The sequence below is a fragment of the Pithys albifrons genome, chromosome 4, assembly GCF_047495875.1.
Source record: "Pithys albifrons albifrons isolate INPA30051 chromosome 4, PitAlb_v1, whole genome shotgun sequence".
NCBI lineage: Eukaryota > Metazoa > Chordata > Aves > Passeriformes > Thamnophilidae > Pithys > Pithys albifrons.
In genome coordinates this window covers 73,039,423-73,064,798 of record NC_092461.1, presented here as the reverse complement: position 1 = coordinate 73,064,798, position 25,376 = coordinate 73,039,423, and the positions used below count along the sequence as shown (strand labels likewise).

The 25,376-nt window shown below is 35.9% G+C and overlaps 1 protein-coding gene across 1 annotated transcript in view; it reads right to left on the bottom strand.

The window, feature by feature from the left end:
- LOC139671434 (coiled-coil domain-containing protein 178-like) overlaps window positions 1–25,376 on the bottom strand; it is a 59,775-nt gene that overhangs the window by 3,112 nt on the left and 31,287 nt on the right. Inside the window, 1 exon segment of the mRNA XM_071554260.1 lies at window positions 14,008–14,145. Within this exon segment, the coding sequence (XP_071410361.1) occupies window positions 14,008–14,145 (138 nt within the window).

Sequence of the window (25,376 nt, the reverse complement as noted above, 5' to 3'; positions counted from 1 at the left end):
CACAAACGAAAAACCCCACTAAACCAATCTGCACCTTTACCTCTGACCTCATTTCCATGAATGATTTAAATAAATGGATTACCGTCATGTAAAATGAATTCTCACACTAAACCATAGACTTCACTGGGATTCACTTGATTTTCAGCATAATTGTTACTTGATTTTATTCTGGTTGCCATTTCAATCGAATGTCTATGAGGCACCGAGTCTTGGAGAAATTTCCAATTCTTTCCCTAAAAAAGTACAAAGTAAATAAAGTTTATGATAGTCATATGCTTTATAAGTGTTTCAATGAAAAAATAATAAATTTAGAAACTGAAAAACATTTATTTGATATATCAATGACATAAAATATTGTGATTTATCTTTAATTTGCTCCATTATTTTGACAGTTCCATATACTAGTAGCTCTCAAATAATTAGAAATGAAGACTAAAAATACAAGGCAATCAATGCTTGATTTTCACACAGACATAAATTAAGTGTAATTTTAATTAAATTAATGAATTTAAAAGACAGTAAACTGTGAAAATCAGATCCTGAGTCCTTAATAGCCCTTACTGACTTTTCATTTGTCAGCTGTTCTACCTAATGTCTTGCAGGAGCAGCAAGGTACAACATAGAATATATCTGAGCCAGACTGTAAAACTTGAAAAAGAGGTAACTTGATTTTTTTACTGACAAAGCCCATTTTATAACAGTATTCTTTTTTGAAGACCTAGAAGCCTTCAATTGATGGGGATGGGAAAAAAAAAGAGAGAACAAGGAATGAACTTTGGCCATGTAAATTCCTTTCTTGAAACATCATGCCCATAGTCAAAATAACTTCCCCAAAAGCACTTGAATCTTAATTTCCCATAAGATCTATCCTCACAAATTTTAGTTTAGATGTGCAAAATACTATTGTTTGATGAGTACTGTAACTTGGACGTGTTGTAAAATGAACTGGAGAATCAGCTTCTTTATAGATGTGTTACCTATGCAGTTATGATTCACATTTTGTGCAAACTTGTTCTCTCATATGGTATACTTTAAACTTACTTAGAAAACAGTTCCTCAGAAGTAAATAATTTAATGTGCTGCCTAAGGGGAAAAAGGAATAACTGCTGCAAACCACCTTTTGGTGCAGATGCAGAACACCTGAAATATGAGAAGATGCAGCAAATCAACAAGATAATCAGAAATGTATGCAAAAAACCCCATAGGAATACTTGTAAAGCTATAAAGAAAATGTGAATGTCAAATTGGAAAATGCATACCTTTGCCTTAGAAGCCAGTAAGCTTAACATAACATAGAAACTGCAAGGTGGAGAGCCAGTGGTCCAACACATCCAGCAATGGTCGTGTTGAGAGGCTATGGAGAGAAGAGGATAAGGACAGAATAAACAGATGCAATATTTCTTCCTAGCATTTCCTATCCCAGAATGGACAGATGAGATGAAACTGAATTGATTTTTTGCCAGAATTCACCATAGTCAGTATGTATTCCTAAATTTCAGAAGACCTCCCTGTAACCACAGGGTCATGCTTCTGAGTTTCCACAGTGTCAGGCACTTCTCCTGTTGTTCCTGTAGCACACACAGAGACTTAAGAAATGAAAGTTTTGCATTAACCTAGAAACAAATTCATTAATTGTCTCTGAAAATAGATGTTAAATTATCTCTGTTGGACTGAGCAGCCATAAAGACAACTTAAACTACTGAAGGCTAAGGAGTGTGGCAAGAGGGAAAAGTTATGGAGTGGCTCATTCAGGTTTCTCTCCATCATGTTCCCAAGGACATTACTGTCCAAGATGGCAGCTGCCTTTATCATACAGGGAACTGCAAATGTTGCTTCCGAGGGATCCATACACCCCTCACAGGCTTCTCTCAAAAGAAGTTGATTTAGCTTCAAAATAATTTGTACATCTGACACTAATCTGCTCCACTAAAAGTATTCCCTAAAGGTGCAAGTTGCTTAAAAGGTTTCTTAAATTATTCCAAGGCAAAAGGCAGCCCAAACAGGCCACATTTCTTTGTGTTTATCTTGCTAAGGCAGAAATCACACTGGTGAAGCTAAAGTGCACAACTTCTGAACCTGAGTGGTTATCGGGCAGCATTGTATCTGTCAGGGTGACACTGATGCTGTCAGGCTATTACAGATTGAGCTGCAGAATTATATGCTGTCTGAGGGACTATAAAGCAATGAAAAATTCTGATGGTTTATATAGAGGAAAATCTCAGCTCTTTGATGATCAAGAGGAGAAAGATGATAAATGGCTTTTTATTCCTGAGACATACGGAACTGAGAAAATTAGAGAAAATAACGAAAAACTCTAAATTCTTTCAGAAGACTACATCATTACATTTTAGATTACTAATCACAAATGCTAATCTGACCTGTCTAGTCAGATTGTTACCTTCTTCATGTCGTCTGAATTTTCCCTCTCTCTCAGCCTCTATCTGTTAAGAAGAAAGTAGGGGTTAAAAAGAATGAGAAATAAATGAAGAACAAAGGTAACAATGTAATACCAGCAGTAGTTAGACTCATCATCTGTATAGGTCAAAGGTGTCACTAAAAATGTGGAGAGTTATTGTTTCAATGAGTTAAATAAGATCCTGAGATCTATGAAATACCCAAATACAGGTGGAAGTTCTTGCTGCATGTTGTAGATACGTAAGTTTTAAACTGAGTGATAGCTAGAAATTAATATCTTACTGAAACTGAGAACATAATGCTCAACACCCTCCAGACAGTTATCAAAGATACAATAAATTACTAAGGGGAAGGGTTTGTGTACTCAAAAGCTTGTCCATTTTTTTCCAGTCTATTAAAATATAGTGCCTTGCCTTATAAAATCTGCCTTGCTTATGCCCTTAAACCATCAGGATTTTAAAAAGAACCAAAGGCAAAATATCACCACAACACTAACATTTTAAAACAAAAATGTAATTTTAGCCCTCAGAGTAAAAGTTTCACTACATTGTCATGTAGTGAGAGTATGTATATTGTCTTCAACCTGAGGAAAATAGTCCCCTGACTAAGTATGACAGGCCAATTTCATCACTGACAAGAGTGGAATCAGTTTTAAGTATGTTTTTTGTTTTGAAAGACTTAGTCCCTAAAGGTTAACTGAAGTGAAGCACAGCACTAAGAGTTTCCTTGTGGTATATTCTTTCATTATCTTATCTTAGAAATTGTAATAACACTAAAACTCGTAGCTTTGAAAAGTCTGAGCCAAATGAAAAAAAGGGATTTTCTGGAGTTATTATAGATAATTAAAATGCTCCAGTAAAATTCCATGACAGCTTGACAGGCTGGCATGCTAAGCCAACACAGAAACTGCTATGACCCATCACTGTTTAGGAGGAGAGTTAAGTGTAAGAAAGAAACTGCATTTCCTGGGTCTTCAGCTCTCTCAGCTTACTGCTCCAGTACCAATAGGTGTGGCAAAACTGATGTTGAGTCAAGCAATGATCCAGACTGTGCACCCTTGTATCAATGCTGAGTATTACAGGAATGAAAAATACAGTACGATTAGAGGAGGACTGGTTCTGTTTTCATTTTCTTCAAAATTATTCTTGACAACTGAGTACTTCTCTAAGGTGTAATTCTTTACAACACACTCACCTCACAAAAAAAAAGTAAAGAGAAAAAAATTACAAAACCACAATCTACTTGTACGAAACTCGTCTATCCCCTGAATCAGCTGATAGTAGTGTCTTTTCATTTGTCTCAAAACCAAATTTCTGTTCTGCTACTGCATGCATGCTCAGTTACTACAGGGTTTGAGCTCAGAAGAATATCCCATTAATTTTGGAAAAAAAGCTTCTTAAGAGAACACTTTCAAGTGAAGAACAAAATTTGATCCCTCACTCGTCAGTCTGAAATACCACAAGAAGGTACTTAAAATATCCTGTGAGCACAGAGACTGTAATAAAATTTGCTCAGAACATCACTTGAAGGAGGGGTGGTTCCTGTCTCTCAAATACAAATTTTGAGAAAGGGATAAAGATGGTACTACTTTATAGAGAAACCATATATTTTCAATGTAGGTAGGTAGGAAAGAGTAAGGGGGTTGGACAGCAATGTGGTGGCTTACACCAGACTAGTATTGTAACATTTTTATTTGCTTTCTGCTTCTGTCTTTAATTGGTTCCTTCCGTAGTGCCAGCAGCAGCCCTCCAGAGTACACAGTCAGATGACAGTCATATTATGTCAGTCCTGTGACAGATATTTACTGATTTATCCTTAGGAAGGATTTGGTTTCCAGATCTTACTTCTCAGACATAAGCAAAAGACATAAGAGGGTTTTATTTCATTAATAATGTTCTCTCATGCTACAGTTAACTATTTATTTTTAAAAAGGCAGTGTTTGTGTCCAGGTTGCATTATGTTAGCAAAAAAAAAAAAAATAAAAATAGAAAGGAATGAAGTTCTGAAAATGAAGCCAGTATCCTGGTAAGAAAGAATAGGTGACAAGGGAAAAGGCTGGAAAAGCTGAGGTATCACAACTGAATCCTGAATGTTTTTAAGGGATATATTTGGAGAAGATAGTGACTAGATTTTAAGGAGGTGCTCATAACAAAATAGTGTAAAGCATTTAATTCCTCAAATGCAACTTTGGAAGGTTCTAGAGACTGTTGCAAGAAGTTTGTTGTAAGGAGTTTTCCAAGGGAAATGCTTGATTGATTCAATCAAAAGATAGGATAAGTATTACACATTTGACAATTTTGCACATGACAGACAGGATTCCATTCCGGTAGGTCATTTGATTCTCTGCAGGTGGCTTTGTTAGTTTCTGGAATATTATAGTGTGAATTACATGCTACACAAATGAAAGGCTGTTATAATTCTGGATAACATTGTGTTTGATTCTACAAACATCTTTAGGCCTAATGCAAAGATTTCTTTGAATAATTTATCCAGCTAAGTGTCTGTGGTCCCAAACTCCTAATTTAAAAATGTTGATAAATGAAGTATCTCTTTAGCTAATAAATGAAGTATCTCTTTAGTTATCCTTTGTCAGCAACATTCATTTTAATGGAAAGTGAGTTTACAGGGTTACATGATTGAACTACTGAGCCAAGTCAGTGTTGGCAAATGATGGGCTAAATTATTGATGTTACACACTAATGAATTCTGATGAGAAATAAAATACAGACATTACATTTCAAGTGGTTCATAATTATTTTTGTACTTTAAAAGCAATTTTATTCTTTTTTCAAATCATACTGGTTCTATAAAACAAAAACATAGTTAGTGATTATAAGCAAAATTATTGAGTTTGAAGCAAAAATGCTCCTGTAAGTTTTCTTATGCAAGTATAATGTATTCACACTAGGATTCTGATTTCTTCTTATACTTCTGGGAGAGGATAATTAAATTAAATGTCTAAATTTTTAAACTGCTGTCTTTAAACAAAATAATCTACTTTGCAACCATAGTTAAGAGTTCAGTAGATGAGTTTATAATCTATGATATATCAACATGTTTACTAGAGATGTTCTGAGCTACCATAATTAATTCAGGTGACAACAAATGCAGAAGAGCTGCCAAGAATGAGCTTTCAACATGTAAACAGTTTATCATTGAACCTGTGTTTTGATATATGTCTAAAATGGGTAGAAGGAGGTTACTAAACTTCAAATAGCCCAAAGTGATGTTGCAAGTTTGACTCATTAATTTAAAATGTCTTTTCTCTGAGCCTTTACTTGCTGTACTGGATAAAGAAATTTTATTCCTTAGTTTTTACTTATAAAACCAGAGCTAAGCATTTGCTCATTTGGCAACAGAATAATTTCATAAATCCTATCCTTAATCTCGTCTTCCTAAAAATGGGCTTTATTTAACTTTTCATAATTACACACTGAAGGTTTCTGTCAATTGCTGGAGAAGAAAAACTGTGAAGTGTTGTTTCATTTTCTTTTTGACACATAACAGCTGAATAACCATCTTACTTGTCAGATCATTGCTGAATTTTGTTGTCAATCAAAACAACCATTGGTGTCTTTAAGGAACAAGTACATACAAAACTGTTGTGGTTTTACTTGGGAAGGGAATTTTGTGATCCAAATAATTGACCTTTGAGAGGTTGTTGTATTTGGCCAAGGTCTCAAAAGAGAGATTCATGAGCTACAGAATCATCATCATAAACCTCAGTGTTACATATAATTTAGCCTTAAACTTTTCACAGAACCATAATAAAATATTTTGAGACATTCTGATTGTTTGTCCCAAAACAGCTAAAATCTCACCAAAGTTCAAGGATTCCTATAGAGTTTGCTAGGAAGAGCTTGACTCAATTATCTCTGGATTTTGAAACACTGGTCTTTAAACCATTTCAACTAATTTTTCTCTAATAAGAAAGACTCTCCTCAATTGTAGGTAGGGCTGAGGGCACTGTGCATTGTGAGAGTTGCCACCCATTTGCTTTTGTAGAATCCATTCTATTACTTTTTTAATCCAATTAAAATATATCAAAAACTTAGGCGTTGAACTCAGTTGCTTGTTTTCTTTGGTAAGTTAAGAAAAATGACAGGAATGGGTCATACACTACTACTAACAAAATTTCGGAACCACGAGGCTCTTAAAACAGTGTGGTATTTTTGGCCTTAGTTTTAGCTAGGCCTAGATTAGGCCTTAATTTTAGTAGGCCCAGATAGTATGACATAGATTAAAGGGACAAGCATCACCTGACTTAAGCAACCAAAGAGATATTTCATATCATCTGATGCCAAAACAAGTATAAAAGTGAATGAGGGAGACACCTTTGACTCTTTCCTCCATGGCTACTTGACTGGGCAGGACGTGTGTGTTCTTCTGGGCAGCCAAGGCCTCACTGTCGCTCACCGCTACTCTGCCGCTGTGTTTGAGTTCAAGAAGTAAACATTTATTTTTTTATTGTTCATTTTTTCTCCTCTCTTGCCAGGTATCTCTTGTGAGGAGTCTTTTGGGGTGTTTTGTGGGTCTGGGTGGTGAAATCTGTATTACTGGTTGAGTGACTCGGTGTGGAGTTATATGTTGTTTCTTCCTACCTTTCTATATGTTGCATTTGGCTTTTTGTTTTCTGTCTTCTTTGTAAATATAAAAAGCTTGACATTTTCAGTTTTAGTTCTAGTTTTTTCCCCTCCCTTTCCCTTGGGGTTGAGGGGGCTCTGACTCTGTGGTTGGCACTTGGCATTTTGCCAGGGCAGCTGAACACAATTTGCCCATAATTAGTAAATCTTAACCTGAACTTGATAGGTCTGAAAATTAGTTTGAAAAACTCGAGCCTGGGGATAGGTAATGCTTCTGCAGCAGTAGTATCTCAGGACTGATGGGGTTTGAGTTGGGTTTAGGGGCTTTAGAGTAGAGATGTTCTTCTTGTGCTCTCATTTTTCCCAGTAGATATTGCAGGAAGATGAAATGGCTTGATATGCAAGAGCCAAAATGAAGCAACATTAAGATTTGAAGAAGGCTTATGAGGATATAAGACTGAGCTGCAGAGAAGGAAAGCTGTCCGTGGTCTGTCAAGTGAGGGTGAAGACTGGAACTGGCAAGTCTCAGAAGCTGGAAGGCAAAAGAAGATGACCACTGTTTGGAAAGAAAAGGTGGAGGCTAGGACTTGAGGAAACATCAAGGGAAGAGATGAAAATGGAAATCAATAGGCAGTGCCAGACATCCTAGAAAAAAAGCTTGAACAGAGAGCAGAAATGGCTGGGCCAGCAGTCTGGGAATGAGTCAAGTGCAGGAAAGTCTGACAGTCATCTGGGATGAGATGCAGCACAGACACTGGGTTGGGAAAAGCAGACACTATAAACTGAAGGACTTTGATTAGGCAAAAAGGTTGAGCTATAAATTAGTGAATAAGAGATAGCAGTCTATTACAGTTGTTATTTACTCCATTGGTTAAAGTGGCAAAGAGGTTTATTGGCACTAACTCTGTTTATGATCAATGTAAGAGTCAATATACTTGTTTATATTCTTGGAGATTTTGGAGTCTAAAAAATTATCTTACAAGAAAATTATTAAGATTACAGAAATGAGGTACTCAGTTTAGAAATATTAGAATTACAGTTATTTATAGAAACCTAATTTAGCGTATTTTGTGCAAACATTGCAACACAGATTTTAGTTACTTAAGTAAAAAACTAAAATTTTTGCTACTTCAAGAAATAGAAACCCAGTTGTCTTCAGATTCTGGAAAAGCCATCAAGCACAATAACATTTTTTTAAAACCTCTGAATTCATGATGAAGTGTTTCAACACGTTTTAACTCCATCCAGTTTTAAACTCTGAATTTCTTAATTGGGGAGTCTAAAGAATCTTCTTACTATACGCCAAAGCTTTTAGGTGGTGACCTAACTATGGGATTCATATCATGTTTCCTTCTTATAAAGAAACTTTTTTAGTGAAGCCATAGAAGAATTGAAACAGTTAGATGTTTCCATGCATGCCAGGAAATGTTAGTTGCTATATAAGATTTTGGATATAATGTTTTGCAAAATAAAATTTATAAGCATAGGAAGCTTGGCATGTTAAGGCGTAAGTGGCATAAAAACCTAAATGGAGCTGAGTTGTGCCAAGTTATATGTACACTTCACTTCAAAATGGTAAAGGAAATTTTGTCAGAATAAAGATATTGGAGTTTTGCAAGATCACAGACCATGAAAATGAGGCAAAGAAATCATGCAAGTTCTAATTTCTTCTGTGAGTTTGGCTTATTTTGAGATGACTTTCCATTCTCTCACCGGAAAGGTCATTTTCATGATGCAGCAACAAAATAAACAGTCATGAACATTTAGTGTGTCCATTCCATGGCATGGCAGCTGCATTTGCCACCAAACCTACATGATATGTAAACTCTAAGAATTTGCCAAATGCTTGTCAGAGTCATCAAGTCAATCTAGAAAAATCTAGATAAAAACAACTGCTTTAAGAATTCAAATAAAATGTCAGATCATATTTTGAAGAATGTCAGATGTTATTATCCAAAATTCATAAGCATTTGAACAGAAAGCCATGTACTTTTAGGAACTATAATACTGGCTGGTGATTTCCAGTTTCTTTAGAACCCAATTAACTAGGTAGCACATTTTTCAACCCATAAGCATTTCCCTCTAGGAGAAACAAAAATAGCTGGTCTCAATTCCCCTACAATGTACAAAATAAATACTTTATAAATTAATAATAAACCCAGAAAATTTTAACTTCAACATTTTAAATGGTTACTATGAATAAACGTGACTAAACACAAAAGCTTAAAACTAATTAAAAGGTGTGCAGCCATGTCCCCTTAAGAAACATTATCTGTCATCCAACCCCATATGTCTCCAAGACAAGGCAGAAACAGCAAGACTGCTAAACTGAAATCAGCAGGCAAAAAAGACACAACTGAGTGCAATCAGCATAAATGGTGATAACTCAACCCATAACAGAGAAAAATAAAAGAGAAGGCATACAGATTTTGAAGAGCATCAGCCCTGAGGGACACCATAACACACCTGTGTTAATAAGTCAGAGAAAAAAGATGTACTTAAGTTGACTACCACCTGACAGCTAAGAGGCAAGTTAAGAATGTGCTGTTTTCACAGAGCAAAGGGGTAAACTTGCTTTTAACATGCAGGATTATAGCTTGACTTGGTCTCAGTGGAACCGCAATGGCTTTCTTGTAAGGAGGTGAAACAGTGTGTCATGAAAACCAAAGATTCTGCACAGTCAGTAATATGTTTCCTCCATTAAGAATCAGTATCCACTGAGATGTCTGCAGTAGAATCATCAAAGCTTCAAAGCCTTAGTAAAGAATAGTCACTCCTTTCTCTGGTGACCTCTGCAGAACTGCTCAAATAAAGACAAAACAAAACATACCAAAACTCTTTTCTAGTGTAAACTGGTGTAGTTCAGTACAGTGGAGTTTCAAGTGACAACAGCTTTGCTGAAATGTTTTAAAGATTTCAAGATAAACAAGCAATTTGAGTACAATTGAAGAAACCATATAAACAATCACAGCGTTCTGCAATCAGAGCGACAGCCACTGTGTTGATGCTTCATTCTTTGGTGCCTTATGTAGCTCTTTTCACGTGACGAAAAAGAGTAAAACTGCCTCCAACTAAGGAGTTTCCAAACTAAATTCCGATTATATATTCTTATATCACTGGTGTGCAAAGGTGCTGATCCATTAAAAACTAAACCAATAATCTTACATTTATTAAAATGGGACCTTTGCCATGCCACCATCAGAAAACGTATGTATGAAATGCTTTAAAGTTACAATGAGAATAGCAATGATATTCTGGTTTTGTAGCCCTTTCACCCTCAAATATAATTCTGATATAACTATAGTCAAAATAAGTTATCTGAAAAGATAGTCTAAACTGAAGACTGTTAGGATTAAAGCACAGGCACAGTCCCAGCTAAAGCTACATCTGCCATCATATATAATTTCTGCAATTAGCTAATTGAACTTATTCAAGAGCCAGGTTATTGAAACTCCAAAACATTATTGGAAAAGCAAAATTAATTAACATAATAAATACCTTGCCTGTACACATTTGGGACAAAAAGCTTTACATTTTTACCAGTTTTTTTTCTAAATTAAAGATTACTTTTAATATTTTCTGCTGGATTAAAAATTTATTTTGTAATTGTAGAAGAATTTTTGAAGACTGAAATTAACTGGGAAACCACAGAATACCAACTGTGCTGACAGTGATGGTAAAATACCTGAAAAGCCTATGTATGGTGGAGCACAAACAAACTTTCTTTGGCTGCCACAATAAAAATGAAGTCTCTTTTCAGAGCCATTGTACATGTACATAAACTTCAGAAAGAAATGAACAGAGCACTGCCCATGCACTTCTGAGGCACTTTCAGCATTATGTCTCCTATCAAAAATATCTCTGGATCATAATCTTTGCTACTAATTGCAGTCAGATTGCAGTAAAGAAATTTGAAAAACTTGAAATGGATCAGAAAAAAGGCAGAGCAGAAGATGAGATAGTCTTGCTCAAGAAACGGCCCTGCACTTTGCTCTGAAAAAAAAAAAAAGGAAAAGAAATAGATGAAGAGCCAAAATTGGAAGTATAAATCTGTTCAGTCATTGATCTCTGCTCTGGCATTTATTTTGATTGCTAACATATTTCTTATTTGCTACTAATATGGGAGAATATATTATCCTTTTATTTTAACATCCTCTATTATAAAATGACATTTTTTGCCAGAAGTACATTCACAAAACATACACAGACTAAGTAATTGGTTAATTATTGCTGTTTCCAATGCACATATTAAATATTGAAAAAGTTAAATGGCTACAAAGATCATGATAAACCCCAGGAAAAAATATATTTCAAAGTTTGATTGAAATAAAAGGTGCCTCATAGAAATAAAAATCACATTTAGTTGAAAAAAAAAAATCTATTCATGTGACTAAACACTACTAGTATTGAAAAGTAATGAAGAAACTCTGGCCAAATCTGTCTTCCAGTCTGGACATCTTTTTATTTTCACATCACAATTTCCTCCAAAGTGTGCTGCTGTGTATAACTGGAGAGTGTTGCTAGTTAAAAAGCACCTGGCGAAAAGGCCAAAACCTCCTCCATTATCTACTTTTAAGTCTCCTTTTGGATCTCACCCAGGTCACGGCTTCTGTAAAATATTAGAAAACACTTAGGCAGCCAATGTACTGTATCTACTGACTCTCCTAATGCACTCTTCCTCTGTCATTCACCTGCTCCTGCTTGTTCTGCTCAAGGTAGCTGCTGGGACACAAGCTCCTGTGAGCAGGAATCACCGTTTTGCCACACACTGCGCAGTGTGTTCTCATGCTTTAATATAAGGTGGTCCTTAGGAACAACAAACTGCATATTTCTGGCTGAGAGAAAAGGAAGGGAGAGGAACGATGGTCAGATCTTATTTTGGAAGCATATGCCACTATGTTGAATGTCATCAATATAAGAACCTAATTGATAAAAGAATAGACTGATCTGATTTACAAAGACACCAGTCCCTATACAATTAAACCACTGCCAAGACCTCTATAGTATAAAAACATCACATTGCTAGAGGGAAATACTCTTCTAAACACCTTGGTAATTGCTCTTAGCTGAGCTATTTCCCATTTTAATGTTATATTTTTGTCTTGTTCATTATTTTAGTTGTAAGGTATTATCGGTCAAACCCCATAAAAACATAGTAAGAAAACAGAACACCAGAAAAGGATTACAATATCAGAAAAGGGTGTAAAGGATAATTAAAGCAGATAGGAAACAGTGTTTTCTATACTTGGAACAAGACATTGGCTTTGGAAAGTCTGAGTTACTCAGATCTGAACCTCTCCTAATGCTGCTGGGAGTTACATGGAAAAGCTTAGTTTGGGCCTGTTTCTAACTGGTTGAGTTATGCAGGGTGACAAGATTTACAGCCACAGCTTTTCAGCATGAACAGCATGCATGGAAAAACATATGCTAAGGTGAAGGTTTTCTGAAAAACTCATCCATTGTTACCTGGATTATTTTTTGACAGAGAAGTTCAGTTGTGTATGAGGTTTGCAGTACAGTTATTAAAATATTGCAAAACATTAGATTGATGTAAAGATTTGTGGGTGAGGAAACCAGCTGCCACCTGTGGCTTCTACATCACAGTAAATGTTATTCATGAGCTTTGGGCTGCACATAGATCATCCCTGTTCATCTACTCACTACTGGAATAGTTCAACACAGGAGAGAACAGAAATCATCCCAGATATCACCCTGCAAAAATAAAAAAGGAGCTTTTCCAGTTTTTCAAATGCTAAATGGGGAATTTGAATGAAAAAATTGTTTTCACTGGCAGTGCAATATCTAGCATGTATAACAACCCCAAATTCCACAGATTTCCGTAAGAGAATATTAAAAATTATAAACAAAGTATAAAATCTGATTATATTTTTATCTTATTTATTTTTCCTGACTTTCTGATTTTAATATGATTAGAATTTTCTAAATCATTTACCTAAGTAGAACATAAGTAGTAGAACATATACTATTCCATAGAACATATATGGAAACTTGAAATTCTAAAATAAAAATCTTCTTAGATACTGAAAACAAATCATGACGCTGATGCAATTTAAGGAAATTCTAGAACTTACTCACTTTAGATTTTGCTTTAATGCATCGGATATTAACTGTGGGGTATAATTACATAATATTAAAATGTAATAAAATTGTTTCCGCAATCATACAACAAAGCTTGACTGTTACAAAATTAGACAACAGAGTTTGCAAGAATATGCTGCACTAAAGCTGCATCAGCAATATAACTTCTTTCACAAGGAGTAAGAAATATTTCACTTAAGTCTTTTAAAAACCCTTCACAAATGCCATCTAGTTATGGCCATTCACTATGGGAAGAGATTGAAATGAGTGGCTTTACAAAAATATAAATAAGATACCATAGCACAAGACAAAAAGAACAAGAACATTCCAACTATATTGTATAGTAGGTATTTTCCCTAGTAAATATATTCATCTGGGGAACAAGACATAAAATGAAAAACCATACATCGTTGTAAACCATTTTTAAATCTCATATCCCCACAATGTTGCTTTTTTACAAACAAGAAGAAATAACTGAGATAGGAAGGTATAATACTTCAAAAAATAGTATCATTCTAAAGAAATTAAATACAAACCCACTGAAAATGACAATACTGTTTACCACGGAAATAATATTTGCACAAAACAGGACACAAAAACATCTTCTAAAACAACTGAGCAGCAATAGCAGTGCCACTCTGTGTTTCAAATATTTATAGTCAATGTATTTATAATAATCTCCTCAAAGGTTTGTGAGAAATAAATCTAATCTCCCCCTCTTTTTTCAATCTATGCATGGTATATGTGCTAACTTACTGAATTCATCCTTCATGCAATTCCAGTTTATTAAAGAGGTTAAAAATTTATAAAACTCTGATGGGATATGGTTTTAATGCTTCATCACACTACCCATCATTTGCTTTTCAATCTAGATCAGAATGATCTTTCCGACTTCCCTGCAATCACCTACCTGCACAGCTAATATTTTCTGAGCGTTCTCCTGAGAGGCTGCCTGGATCCTCGCCAGCCCAGCCTGGCTGGAGAGGCCGCTCTGGCTCCACCACGCCGCCAGCGAGTCCCTGCTCTGCCGCCTCTGCAGCGCCGGCAGCTGGGATGGCCACGCCAACACCACCAGCGGCAACGCCAACACCACTGGCCATGGCAACAGCAATGGGGGGCCTGGGCAGGGGGGAGAGGCAGGAAGGTGCAGGGAGGAAGGAGAAATAACAATAATAATAAAAAAAACAGGCAAAAAAATTAAATTCCAAGTCAGTGCAGGAGAGGAAATTAATGGCAGCGTTCAAGAAGAATGATGGAGGGAAATATAGAAAGCAGTCAATAGCCCATTCTGTGCTGTACGGACCTGACAGGAATTTCACAGTCTCTTGGTTTTTCAGCCCACTCATGTGCATTCATCAGAAACCAGTCACATCTGGCTGCCAGGATGGGGGGTTAATTTTCTCTAAATGCCTCAGCAGTTTTGTTCTAGCTGAGGCAAACTCTGTGACTGCAAAGCTGATGAGTAAAATATTTCTACTTCACCCAGTTTAACTCAAAACCGATAGCCTCAGGACATATTGAACCTTTCTTAAAGAAAATAATCTTTTGAAGCTCTTTGAATGGCACATCAGGTCAGGCCAAACTTTAAAATGCAAGTTTAAGACTTTGATGGACACAAGGGCTTTTTTTTTCCCTGTGTAAAGCTTATCATAGCTTGGCAATGTGTGCTTTAGTGCATGACAAAACTAAAGAGAATTAACTTAGCCATCAACTGCTCAGGGAGAACAATAACAGGAAAGAAATTTCCATATAGAAGTTCCTATTAATCTACCCGGCTATAACACATGACATGAAAGCATCTAACAGCACTAAATTGAACTAAATACTGTAGCTGAGAGGGACACTATTTAAGAAAAGGATTTTATATAGACATATAGAAAAGATAACATTTATCCTAGAAATCACAGCTTTTCCTTAATCTGCAAGTATTTGGAACTCATAAACAAAATGTGGAAAGTCCAAGTCTAGAAGGAAAATTTTTAAGGAGATCCAAAAATCTACCGACACAGAATGTTTTTGAAAGCAGCAGTGGGTTCTGGCAAATTCTGCAAATACTGCTGCATATTCTAGACGAGTGGTAATTGAGAAAATGAAAATTTACACCACCTAATTCATTGCTTAGTGGAAATACATGCGTTTGTGTTTCATCAAGTTAATTATTTCAATAAATTCTGTAGCTATTGTTAGCATGAAGCCTTCAAGAGTATGCCTGTCAACCAGATTAACACAATGGATTGTACCATTCCTTTGGAAATATTACATTTCATTAAGGTCAATGCCACAGGTCAATAATTGGATCAGTTTTAAAGAAGCTTTTACATGATAAGATATGACTGCTCTTTAGGAGCAAGCGCGGTGTACCAGGTGAAAAATACACTTTTTCAAAAGAATGTGGATTATAGTAATATCAAGTGAGCTATTACAACCTAGAGAGTAATTAATGCACATCTACAAAGTGAATGGCCTGATTTTCGGAGGTACTGGGTTTCCACAAGTCCCATTAGATTCCATGGAAGCTGTGATTATGCTGCATCTTTGTCAATGAGTCTGTAAAATATTAAAACAGATAATTGTACATAATATTTGTTCTTCAGTTGCTGTATATTAAAAATAACATGAGGGAAGGTTGAAAAGCTCAATGGAAAAATAAAAAAAAAATCAACCTGAATCACAGCCAAAACCTAACCCCAAATAGTACATTTTCCAGTTTGAAGAACCTTTTCTAAGTACCATATCTTCTTTCCTCCTATTTTATGAATTATTTTGTTCCTGAAATCTGTATCTGCCTGCTTGTCTGCTGTTAATTCAACTATTTTCAAATCTCACTCAATACTAGTCTGGTGTCTCAAAAAGAATGCTGGTGAGAAAGGAAACAATAAAACATAACATAACAACTTAGGACATTTTAATAAAACAATCTGCTCCAGCCCTAGAAAAACAAATTAAATAGAAAACTAATTTTTGGATTATCAAAATGCTCACTTACATAAAAAAACTAGAATAATTGCAAGATATGTTGTTGTGATAAGGAAAATTGTGGTTGAGGGAGCATATGAAAGGATTTGTCAGTAAACAGTGAAAAGGATTGGTGGTTATTCAGTTCAGTGTCTATCCAACTCCTTGTGTTGAGAGAATCAGAAGACATTCAAAAGTTTTGAGATTTGGGTACTTAAAATTTGCTATAATTTATTGAAATTGGCAGTTTATTCTGGCTGGTGTCCAATACAACCTTTGCTAATGTTTCTCCTTTCAAAGTTAAAAGTTCATGAAAGCTGATACTATTGTGTCTTATTTAAAAATGCATCTCCTATTTTGAAAACACATTATTGTACCTAACATAATGAAGCCTAAATCAAATATTTATTATCTTTACAATATTAATTGCAACATAAATAACATTTATTCATATGGTCAGAAATACAGGTCTGTGAGAAAGTAACAACTTGACCAAATAATGTTGCCTGCAAGCTTAGAATAAATTGACAGATCCGCTAACCTAAGAGAGACCAAGTGAGTTCCTGAGTCAACAGCAGTCCCCTAGCTGAGGGGTGATTCAAAAAAAGAAAAATCTCAAGAAACTTAGCTAAAGAGCAATTCTAGCCCAAAAGCAGATTTCATAGGCTTTGGCATATCTCCCTGTCTCTACAGACACCAATACTATTCCTGTGGGTCCTCTTATTATATAACAGACATATAATTTTTAGCATTTCCTTATCTTTTATAGTTTTTGTCAGATGTAGAGACTTAAGAAGGCATAGCATGCATGAGTTAAACATGACATTGTTGCTAACACTACTTTTCAGTGTGTTTTTTTTTTTCCCACTATTTGAGAAACAAGATTTTTCCTAAGTATTCTGAACACATCAAGCCAAATGCTGGCAGAGAAGGTAACAGCATCCGTCTCCACTGTGGGAATATGTACAGCAGCCAAATATTTATATGAAATTCACTTTGGTTTAGATGCTTACCTTGCTGTGGGAGGAGGACTGAAGGAAAAAGGAAACATGACCAAACTCCAGATTTTGGGAATTCAAAAGGAATGGAAACCCCAGGATCATTGTTTCTGTCATTCTTGAGTCTGCCATGGCTACATGGGAGGTGTCAATTTTTTCAGTGTCTTCTAGTCTTCATTCTGCAAACGAAGAAACAGTGAGCCAATGGTTTTGCTGGAGAGACACTTTTGGAAACTGCTGGAGAGGATTAATGACATTCTCAAGGAGTTGTATTTGCCATTCTGCTTTGGGACTTCACTTGCATCTCCCTTGTGTTGTGGCTCCCCTCTGTGACTCACAGCAGAGGACAGCATATGACTCCATAGTAATTTAATTACTTTAATTAGTTGCTATATGTGGCATTAATATAATCAATAATAACATCATAAATTTGGGGAAAGGACATGTGAACTAGCTGACATTGCTATCTTACTATAAAGATATCACATATATCTCATATTAATTATAGTATATTTTTATATATATTATTTTCATTATATTATTAAATTGTTAAATATTATTATAATATTTATATTATATGTAAATATATATATCTTACTATATATGATTCAGGGTACCTTAATCTGTTCTCAGTTTTAAGTTTTTTGCTATGATAAATCTAGATATTTCATTAAATTCATGCCTGACTTCAGTGATATGATTCAAATGAAGCCAATATATGAATCTATAATTTCTTATTTGAGGGATCGAACAGGATTAAAAAGCATATAATATTATTTGAAGTTGAGGCGTATTCAAGCCTAATTAATTATTCTAGTGGCATTGTTTCTAGATCCTCATTCATTAATGCTATCACGATATTTGGATTCTCTATACTGCAAGGAAAAGTTAAACTGAAAGAAAATCGCACATATGAAGAAGTGACTGCATATTATATAGACCAGAACACTTTTACTTTGTTGCCTGGAAGTTCACATGAACCCCAGATTTTTCCCTGCTTATGTTTTGTTTCAGAGTCTAGCTGCATTGGGCTAGACCAACACAGACTTCAGACATATTTGACAATGAACCCAAAATGAGGGGTGTTTTGTTTAAACATCAAATGGCATGTGGCCCCATTAAGAACACAGAGTGAGCAGCATCTAGAACACTTCTTGATCTCTGTCAGGCTTGGTGCTGTGGCCACTTCCCTGGGGAGGCTGTTCCAGTGCCCAGCCACCCTCTGGGTAAAGAACCTTTTCCTAATATCCAACCTAAATCTCCGCTGACACAACTTCAGGCCATTCCCTCAGGTCCTGTCGCTGGTCACCACAGAGAAGAGATCAGTGCCTGCTTCTCCTGGTCCCCTCATGTACTCTGCATTTGGAGTACATACTTATATGCAAAGTGTCTGTTACATTAAAATGGCAAGATTCTCAATCACATAGAATAACAGATATTAATATAGGCATGACTTTTGATCTATTTGTCTCAAAATATTATTTTAAAATTTTGTCAAACTTTAAACATTAGAGCTAAAATTGTGCCTGGCAGGTGTTTGCTCAGGCTGAATTTGTTTGGATAGCCCAAGCAGTTTGCTTTTTTTTGTGAGTTATTTTGCTTCTGTTACAAAATTATACTGGTATTTCCTTTACTAAATGCAGTATGCAAAGAGGACTCACATTTCAAAGAGGGAACCATCTTTGTATGTGGTATGACTTTTTCATAGAAATATTCTGGTGAAAACTGTAAGTCTTTAGAAATCTATTGACTGCCTATAGACATTAGTAAATGTTTCCATTTTATTATCAGCCACATATTTTAAAAATATTGTCCTCTCTAAACATTCTTGACCCTCTCAGTGGTCCTACAGTAAGAGAGAGGAACAATGCTTATTGCTATGTAATGCTACCATATACATAAATCATCTTCACACAGTGGTTTGGCATTTTTTAGATCAAGAATAAAGCACTGCAACCTGATTTTTCTCTATAAGGTCTGTTATTTTGGTTCAGGATAAAATTCATCAGTGACAGCAATGTGCCTATCTGTGTATTGGAGTAAATCTCCATCTATTGGTGCTCAGCAAAGACAGAGAAACAAGTTGGTTGGTTTATTTGGATCAAACTGTGAAGTCTGTGTTAAGGATGCCTATTTGTGATTAAGAAATCCAACTGTTAATGAAAACTGATGTAATTTGAACTGTCAGAGTCTGATCAAGGCTTTCCATAGCTATGCTTGGATATAGTAAATTCAAACAAGAACAAATGTAGGCCATAACATGGAGTATAATTTGCAATAATATTTTATGATGGGAAAAAAAAAGGCTTTGTGAGTTTTTCTTCAAGGACCAACTGAAATTTCCTTTACCTTTCCTGAAGTTTTTTCTTCTGAAAAGCAGGAAGCAGACTCAACCACATGGCTTAAGAAATGGGAGTTTCTCTGATTACAGAGGCTTTGAGACATAACTACTCTGAAGAAAGGATGATTCCAGACTGAAAAAAAAATCCATGCAAATGCAAATTGAAACATCTAAAAGAACAAGTAGCTGAAGATGATGTTGCAGCTACAGTAGGTACATAGGAGATAATTACCAAGCGATTAAAACCATTCACGGATATTAAAATGAAGACATGGACTAGGCATCAACGAGAATGGAAAAATATACATGGCTGAGGCAGATGAGAGAAACAGATGGGCAGAGCATTTCCAAGAACTCTCTCTAGACTCAGCCCACCAATACCATATTTTGATGAAATGTTATGAATCTAAGCCATTTAACATTAACGATAACCAATTGAGATGCCAGAAAAACACAAAGCAACCCAGAAGCTAAAATTGTCAAAGCAGACAGGAATGATCATTATCACAAAGAAATGGAGCTCTGGATCTAATATTTAAGCAAAACTTATAGGATTATTCAAAAAAAAAAAAAAAAAAGAAAAAAGATCTTTCCCATCCCTCCTGGAAGAGAAATCATTGGAAATGGAATATCATAGAGAATGTAGGATGATGATGAGCAGAAATCTTAGTAAACAATAGGCTCAATTCAGCTCAGGCAAACATGAATGAACTAGAGATAGTCACAGTAAATACCATCATAAAATAATACATCATCAATTCTCAAAAACACTTGGAAAGCTTATGTACCTCTGCAGTCATATACTGAGCATGAATCAGGTTCTCTCTGTGAAGAAGGCATAGACTGAAAGACAAAGCATGCTTTAATATCAAGGCTTTTGAGTGTAACCCTGCAAAAGTGTATTATACTCATATCTCTGCCACACTGTACCCTGGGCATGTTAACCGAACTAGTTAAACTCAGCTTTCCAGAGATAACTCAGATTTTTGGGCTCTGGTTTTGTGGTGGGATTGTTTGGTTGTTTGGTTTATTTTTCTGTTTGTTTGTTTTTTTTTTTGGGGGGGGGGAGGGGAGTGTGTTTGTTTTGGTTTTGGGTTTGGTGGGATTGGGGGGGTGTTTGGGTTTTTTTCCCCTTTTTTTGGTATTGTATTTTCTTTGGCTTTTGTTTTTGTTTTTTTTTTGTTTTTTTTTTAATCCGATTTAAATTATTAATTTCTAGAGCTGATTAGCAACAGCAGATTCAAGTGAAGGCAGCAGGGAGACTTGAAATTATAGTGTGCCATGAAGAAGGGTGTGTTGCTGACATTACTGTATCCAGGGATAGATCTTTAGGCATCTGATTGCTATGTTAAACAGCTAAAACCATAGTTATTTGATGGTATTGACAGTACAGGACACTAAGATTATTTCACTGAATTGTTTTATTAAAAAACAACTCTGTTTTACATTCAGTGACTATAACTCTTTCAATGCTACTCTTGATTGACACTGATATAACTGGCCTTCTGGATACAACATAACATTATTTTGGAATTCTGTACTAGTGCCTCTTGAGACATCATCTTATTGCAAACCAAAATGCAACTAACAGAACAAGCACTGACTACTAATCACTGCTATCAGTAGTAGCCTACTATGATTTTCAGACCTGAGCAGATTACCGTTACATGCTGAACAGAGACTAATATGTCACCTTTAAATCTACACTTTCTCTATTTCATGATGCTAATCTTATATCAGAGGACCCAATGTGTGTGTCATATTAATTCAACATTGCACTGTGAATGCTAAGTTCTATGTAAATGATATAAGCCTTATCAGTTCCATTCATTGTTACAACTCAAACAACAGCAATTACATCAACTCTACAGATTTTGGCACTGCAAGAATGACAGATTTACTAGCAAAATCCAGTTAATATTTATCTTTTTATACTATTCAACTACCAAGTTACACCTGTACAATATACAAAGCTCCTAGGTAATGAGATATTTCTTTATTGTCAAATCTGCTCCACAGACTGCTGGTAAAGATTACATAGCTCATTTAAATGAAGCTCTTTTGTCAACAGGCTGGATATACTTTAAAAATGAGTTAAAACCTCATGAAAAAAACAAATCTCAGCTGATGTGCAAGTATACATGAAAAGATGCACTTGTTTTTTTGACCTTATTCCAGTTGTTAATGCTTTAGTAAGCAGATTAGCAGTATTAAATTTATAAAAGGGAAAACAGTATTTCAAGATGCACTGAAAAATAAACTAAGAAAAGCCTGAAAAAATCAATCTTCTACTAAAAGTATTGGTGAATGCAGACAAAAACATTGGCTAATGGGGAAAAAAAAGAAAGAATGGTATTATGATTTTTAACTGCTGTCAGGAAAAACTGAGGACAATAGACAGTAAGATCAGGGTATCTTTCAGCTCATTGTGGTTACTTACTGAAATACCAATCTGAAGATTAAAAGTGTGCTTTCTATATAAGGGTGGTGAAAATGTAGCCTAGAATTTAATACTGAGTACATATAGAATATGTGTGATGTTATTCTTTCTTCAATGATTTCTATTCTTGCCAGTTGCTACTGCTATAGAAGGAAAAGGTATCGGTACTTACCCACTCTTTATATCATTTAGTAACACTTAGAAGCAAATACTTTATTTCATTCCTGCAAGTTTGAAGCAATGAATGGAAACATCTCGAAAAGGTGCAGATAATTGCACTGACCCCAAACGAAAGGTTTAATTTTTTTTTTCCTCCAAGGCTTTGATCTGCAGAAACCTACATTTTTTCCCAGCTTTTGTTTGGTATTTGCACAAAGCCATTAGAGGAACATGTCAGACAGCACAACTGAAATGTCAAAACCCTGCAAGTAAACAAGATCACTCCAAAGAAATTTTTGACCTTGCCATTAATTTCTCCTGTTAAAGCAGCCATAATCCCTAGTCATTCTTTCTACAGATTCTGCTGCTTACTCTGCAGAAATCGCAAAATAAAATACCATACCTCATCCTCTGTCCCCTCCTAAAGGATTTCTGAAGTATAATTGTTAACACATTTTTCAAAAAGTAAAGTAATGCTTTTTTAACATTTGGTGCTGTTGACAATTTTTTTCATGAGCTTGGAATCTTAAAATTAAAACTAGTAAACTAACATTTATGGGAGTATATTATTCTGTTTTCCCCAAAAAATTAATGGTGAGGTCAAAGATCGGGTTCGTCTTTTTGAAGGGTGAATTCAGGCCTTCTTTGTTGCCTTTGAAATACACTAAGATTAATTACAAAAGTGGACGAAATTTCTAGATCTAGAAGAACAGAGATGTAGCACTCTGCCTGTTCTGACTGAGAAACATCAAATATTATGATGATAAACATTTATAGTCGTTGCTTTCAATTCATATGAAGCACCTCCTATTTGTTGCAGAACAGTAAAATGAAATTCAGAAGAAGACATTTTATCTTTTTCTAGATGAAACATACATTTATCAGTTATCCTCTCTAACTCAATGAAAATTCAAGGATCACAGATCAAGCGCTTCTTGCTTTCTGGCCAGAAGCCAGCCTGTTGTGGCTAGAGAGTACTGCAATTTCCTTTGTGTTTCTGGGCCTTTGGCACCTGGCAGTGATGTCAGTCACCAGCCTATCCCTGAGTTTTGTGCAGTGTGACCATGCCTCACAACAACCCAGGTCATGCAACAGGCAACTCTGCAGCTGCATATGCCCCTCGATGCTTGGCTGAATCCCCACCACCATCCCCCTTTATCTGTGACAGAAAACTGGCTTTAGGCTGTTTCAGGAATGACACGGCCTTCAGCAGCACTGGCTTTGCACAGGGATCTCCCACATGGGTTTGGACAATACACCACTCACCCAGCAAAAGCAGCCCAGGGGCTGGATATTCTGTAGGGCCAACGTGAGCATGGAGAGGTAAGTGTGCTTCCTGGAAGGCAATAAATCAATCAGAAGAACAGATGGCCAATGAGAATGTGAATAACTTCTTGCCAGATGTTACCTTTGTGCTATTGGCTGACTGCATCTTAGAGAAGCACATTGTTTCTCAACCCCTGGGGCTACTTTCATATCCTTAAATGAACAGAGCTAGGAACAACTCTGTGGCAGTAAGGCTAAGTGGCACGGATGGTTTTGTCCACACTAAGTAGTCCACTGCCATTGTTAGTCTTGTGTAATCACCTCATTGCCCTAAGACACATGCAGCATTTTAGAGGGAGGAGAGGTTAATGTCTGAATTACTGAATTAATGCAAAGTTTGTGCTTCCACCCATGAAGACAAAACACAGAGTAGGTGATGCACATCTTTTGGTATGGCAAAGCCTCTTGGGATTGTGTAGGAATGCTACAGCTGATGCTGTCCCATTCACACTCCCTGCTTGAAGTAGTGACTGGTGAATTTTTTTCCTCAAATTGTGCTAGTGTTTCTCTTGGAAAGTGCTAACTAGCTGTCTTTGGTTGAGCTGGCAGAATGCCAACTGCCCAATACAGAGTTAGACTCCCTCTCCCTCTCTCTGAGGAAAGGGAGAAAGGAAAAAAACCCAGAAACTCAAAACAGGTTTAAACTTAAACTAATTATGTATATTTATGCAGAAAAGAGAAAATTAAAACTAAAATATAACACACACAAATGATATAAAACAATTTTCTACCTCCCAGCAAAACCAGATTCTATCACTCTAGATCCATAAAGTACCTCAAAAGACACCCAGCAAGGCAAAAGAGAGAGAATAACAATAAAATGCTTTACTTCCCTGAACTCAAACAAAATGTGAAGTAGCAAGGGGCAGCAGCCAAGGCCCACTTCAGCAAGGCAGCAGCTGTGTGTCTTGCCTCTACTTTAGCCATGATGGGACTGAGAAACTCTTCCTACTCCAGCTTTTGCATTTTGAGATGATGTCAGAATATGGTATGGAATACCATTGGCCAGTAGTAGTCAGCTCTCAGCTAGCCCTGCCCAGCTCAAGTCAGCTGATAATTTCAGGCCTCCTCTGAAATCTAAAGCCTAAATTTAGGTCTACACTTAGGTAAACCCATAACACTAGCACAAGTCTTCACAGCCAACAATATATTGAGCTTCCTTTTGAAAGTGTCTTCAAAGGTGCTCTACGTAAGCAATAGGCATGGAATTTATACATAATACAAATTCAATATACATAATAAGAATTCATGGGCAGGAAGGGATTAGGACAGGATTGTGAAAGTTGTAGGGTGTTCAACTTTGGTAAGCTGGGGAAAATAGGCAAAATGTATGTGTCTACAAGGTATCACAGTAAGTCAGGTTGCGACCTATATTGTAAAGGGAAAAAGGAATATCTTGAGAGTCATAAACTGAAGTCTTTAAGTGATCAGCTAACTTGAATATGACATCCATAGTCTAAACATATTTTCTTTTCCTCTTACCTAACAACAGAGATTAGATTTCATAAATCTTATGAAAATTCTTCATCCTTGTCCCTCCCTTCCTGACTGACTCTAGTTCTGAATTATATCTTTAGGTTAAGCAGTTATATTCCTTCTTGCTTGACCCAGAGACAACCACAGAGTGAAAGAATGCCCTTTCTTGCTTGATAAACATAAGCATCTTTTGAGATTTACAAAGGCTCAGATTCTAATACCCACCACACCTACACATCAACTTTGTGGTACATTCAGGTATTCTATATGATTCTGACAGTATTCTCACTGAGACTTCTAAAGAGTTACTTAATTCTCTGATCTGAGAATGTAGCACTCAAACAGGGAATTCTGTATTTTCCCACCCTACTATCTGCCTGTCTTCAGAAAGGGTAGACATTGTATTGCAAAAATTAATATTACAGGGAATGTAGAAATTAAAATGGTGTTCATAGAATATAGTTTACTATTAGTTAGATAATTAGCTTCAGTCTGTCATAATATGCATTATATTAACTAGTCATTAACTAATTGGAATAAAATATTTTGGGCCTTGTCAGAAGCCTTTGTCCTCAGAAGGGTTT